The sequence below is a fragment of the Papaver somniferum genome, unplaced genomic scaffold (genome assembly GCF_003573695.1).
Source record: "Papaver somniferum cultivar HN1 unplaced genomic scaffold, ASM357369v1 unplaced-scaffold_107, whole genome shotgun sequence".
Classification (NCBI taxonomy): domain Eukaryota; kingdom Viridiplantae; phylum Streptophyta; class Magnoliopsida; order Ranunculales; family Papaveraceae; genus Papaver; species Papaver somniferum.
Window position 1 is genome coordinate 9,073,249 of NW_020619603.1, and position 3,857 is coordinate 9,077,105.

At 38.8% G+C, this 3,857-nt stretch overlaps 1 protein-coding gene across 1 annotated transcript; it reads left to right on the top strand.

Annotated features, from left to right (window-relative positions):
• Window positions 1-2,689: 2,689 nt before the first annotated feature.
• LOC113328014 lies at window positions 2,690-3,379 on the top strand. The gene has a single exon (XM_026575112.1). The coding sequence runs from the start codon at window positions 2,690-2,692 to the stop codon at window positions 3,377-3,379; it is 690 nt and encodes a 229-aa protein (XP_026430897.1).
• The last annotated feature ends 478 nt before the right edge of the window (window positions 3,380-3,857 follow it).

Genomic DNA, 3,857 nt, shown 5'->3' on the forward strand with positions numbered 1-3,857 from the left:
TTGCAAGCATTTTATTTAGTCTAAGAAGATTATAAATCCTTGAGTTTGGTTTACTTTGCGTACCTGACTTATCCATTCTGAATTTGGTATGTATGTGTGTATGGTTGTCGTCTATGGTGGCACAGCCAGGTGAAATGTTAATAACTTGGTGTTTTTAATCTGATTATTGATTATAAAATGTTTCATGAAATTATATTTGAGTCATGAGATTGTCATTTATAAACAAGTGTGGACACATAATACCTTTATCTGCATTCATAATAGGAGAAGACACTCGGACATTGTGGAGTGACAAGTGACAACAGACTACATAAGCAGCAGAAATCTCAATGATAAACAGTAAGTTCTGTCCCTAAAAGACCCTCTTCATCTTTACCTAGCTAGAGCCTTATTGGTGCTTACTTAGACTTGATCATCTTGTTAGTCAATGTAGCCTTATTCAACCCACCTGGTGCTCTAAATAGCACAAGTTTGGTGTATTCTATGAAGCATATTTTATTATATTAAAGTTTTGTGAGTTCATAATTCTGTTAGAATGCGAATCTTTAGTCCTTAGAGGTACCCGAGTGTTGGCATTTTTTCGATTGATAATTACTTACATGAGTTTCGTTGTGTGTTTGTCTTGCAATGGTTACTTTAGTGTTCATACTTAAATTCTGAACTTCATTATGAAATGTTTTCTTGGAAAATGTATTTCGATGCAACCTTTCTTGATAATATTACGCTTAGCTTTTGATGTCATTGTGACATTCTATTTCTGTTTACATCACTGTATTTTTTAACCAAAGGAATACCAAACAGATAAGGCAGCCTTAGAATGGAAAAGTAGAGATGCCTCATGCACCTTATTCTTTGTCTAAGGCAGAAAGGGAAGTCATATGTAAAACTCTTAGCACACTTAAAGTTCCAATTGGTTACAGTGCGAATTGGAAAAGGAAAGTATGCTTGAAAGACTTCCAATTGACCTGTTGCCTGTTGATACGAGCTTGAACATTATTCCCCTTTGATATTAGTATTTGCATACCAAAAGCATTCCACAAAAGTAATTCCCTTATAGTCCTTTTCTTTTCCATTCCCAGCTTTCTCCATTTATGTTTTCACTCTTGTGTTTTGATATGTAGGTTCTATTGATATCCTGGTTACTTTGGAGCTTACACCATAGTGAGAGGCATGGTATTCTCAAGGCATGTTTTATATGTTTCTTTTGGTTTGGAATTAGCTCTGCAGCTTTAAAATTTCGATTCTTGCCTATCACACATTGTCGGAACGTCGTCTATTAGTTGAGCATGTCGTTAGAACTTACTAGCTAGCTTGGACATGTGTTGTTCTGAACTAAGAATTTCATTCTTATGTGTAATTTAAACCCAATGAATGAAAGAATGGAAGTTGAATTCTAAATTGGAGTTTAAATTTGAGTTAAATTTGAATTTCAGTTTGACTTCGACTTGACTTTGCTGTGACTTTGACTTCCATTTGATTTGACTTTGACTTGAGTTCAATTTGACCTGACTTGACTTTGATGCAGTCAGATTTTTCAGATTTAGCCATTCAGCCATTTCAGCAAATCTGAATCTATATTTTTTTTATATTATAATTTAAATATGTGACCCACGGTTAAGGGTCTGTACCTCGTTACCATTAAAATACGTCGTTATTTTGAGACCCACGGCTTAAGGTCGTACGAGACAGCGACGCTTTATCAGAGACCCCAACAGAGACGGTTGGAAGTAGTCGTATAATACGTATATATGACTTGTTCTGACGGTCGCGGAACTTCTGTTTTCCACTAGTGATATATTCACAATAACAGAGTCCGACCCGAAGTTGACGCGCTATTCCAAATATCCCGAGGGCCAAATGAGTCACTCCGATCCCTATTAAACCGATGGAGAAAACTATGTGCTGAGATCGGGAAAGTCCCCGAAGCCTACGCAATTTTGGGCTTCAAAAATAGTCTTAGGAAGACATATCCGATATTCGTACGCATGTACGAAACCATGCCAAATAATTTGGGGAAGCTAAGAGAAATCCAGGAGGACTACATAGCCCTGGAAGAACTTCAAGACGGTACTTACGATAAGTCGGTGAAAGGAACTAGTAGAGGGGCAAATATGGTAGACCCGCAGAACCCTCGGGTGCCATCCCAAGGAGCGGGGCGATCTAATAACGGATCAACTCTATTTGATAAACATCGGACTGGGGGATGGAAGGGGCGAGACCAGGCCCAACAAAAGAAGGGAAAGTTCGTAGACCCAGTCTACACAAAGCTGAACACTCCCATATCCGAAATCCTCAAACATATTGACGGAAAACATAAAATCACTTATCCATGGAACATAGGTCAGCAGCCGGAGCGGGCTAAAAACAGAATTGACTTCTGCGAGTTCCATCAATTCCATAGCCACACGACAGACTCATGTCGGGACTTAAAGAAGATGGTGCAATATATGATCGACGAAGGAAAACTTCAAGAGTACATTACGCAACCGGTGGTGCCACTTGCAGCCGGGACACCCGTACATCGGGTGGAAATCCCTCGTGAGGCTCAATATCTAGGGTGCAATACAATATCGCACTCGACAATCGTAGCCCCCACATCTGGAGGAAATATTACAGGAAGAATTCACAAGCGAAACTTCAAAGTGATGAAGTTTTCAGCATAGCTAAAGAACCCCCGATCGAGGAGTGGATGAGATTACCTATCAGCTTCTCAGCCTCGGAGGCACCTGAGGGAGGACAAATCCACAACGACCTACTAGTGGTCACGAAGGCCATTGCACTTTCCGAACATGAAGGAAAAGAAGAGAGACCAAATACATTTCCTTGGGCAATGGCAAAAATCTTAATTGACGGAGGTAGTTCTGTTAAAATCTTGTTTTATGAAACATTCAAACATATGGGTCTTAGGGATGAATGTCTCAAACCCTCTACCTACAACATATTTGGCTTTAACGTCTTGTCGACTCGCCCAAGGGGCGAGGTAACATTAGAAATTCGGGTGGGAAAAACCCTCACCTTAACTACTTTCTGTGTAGTGGATGTACTATCACCTTACACAGCTATCATCGGGCGATCTTGGGTCCATGGGATCAAAAGAGTAGCCTCAACCTACCATCAAAGGCTAAGATTCCCCACGCCAGATGGAGTCGCAGAAATTATTGGAGACTCCGGAGAAGAAAAATACTGCTACAATATGGACGTACAAAATGGTGAAAACAAGGTAAACTACCCAAAGGCACAAGCAAGGAGGGCCAGAAATGCCAATAATCTAGCTGAAGTCGACGACTACATAGCAATACCTACTGAGCCAAAACGCTCGAGTGACGTCCCAGCTTCGTGTGGCACAGTAACTTCGGGGTCGCTTACATGTCCGTTATAACAATCACAGAACCTTCCCGATGAGGGAGTATGCGAATGATAATATTTTTTTGAATGATGTTGTAGTAATTAGGTTAAAACTCTCGGACTTGTGAAGATTAAATTTAAAGATTTAATAAAATTATATACAGAAATATTAACAAAGTGGGCGAGAGGTATGAGAAAACAACCAAGACACTGATTCCACTATTACACATGAATTAATGATGATGATAAATAATCCAAAACTCTAATTATCTTTTAAGTCCTTTATATCTTAACTCACTAATAATCAAGCAAATTCTCAAACATCAATTGTATCCCTTAAGCATAGATTATCTAAATAAAGCATAACCTATCTAATTGAATCACATCTGATTAAGAAAATTACGCAAACAATTTAAAACTCTGCAAAAGCAGTGATTGAGTGAATTATAATTAAATATTAGAGAAAATAAAATAGTTACCAATTATTCATGCGTAAATAACTTCCTCATTGC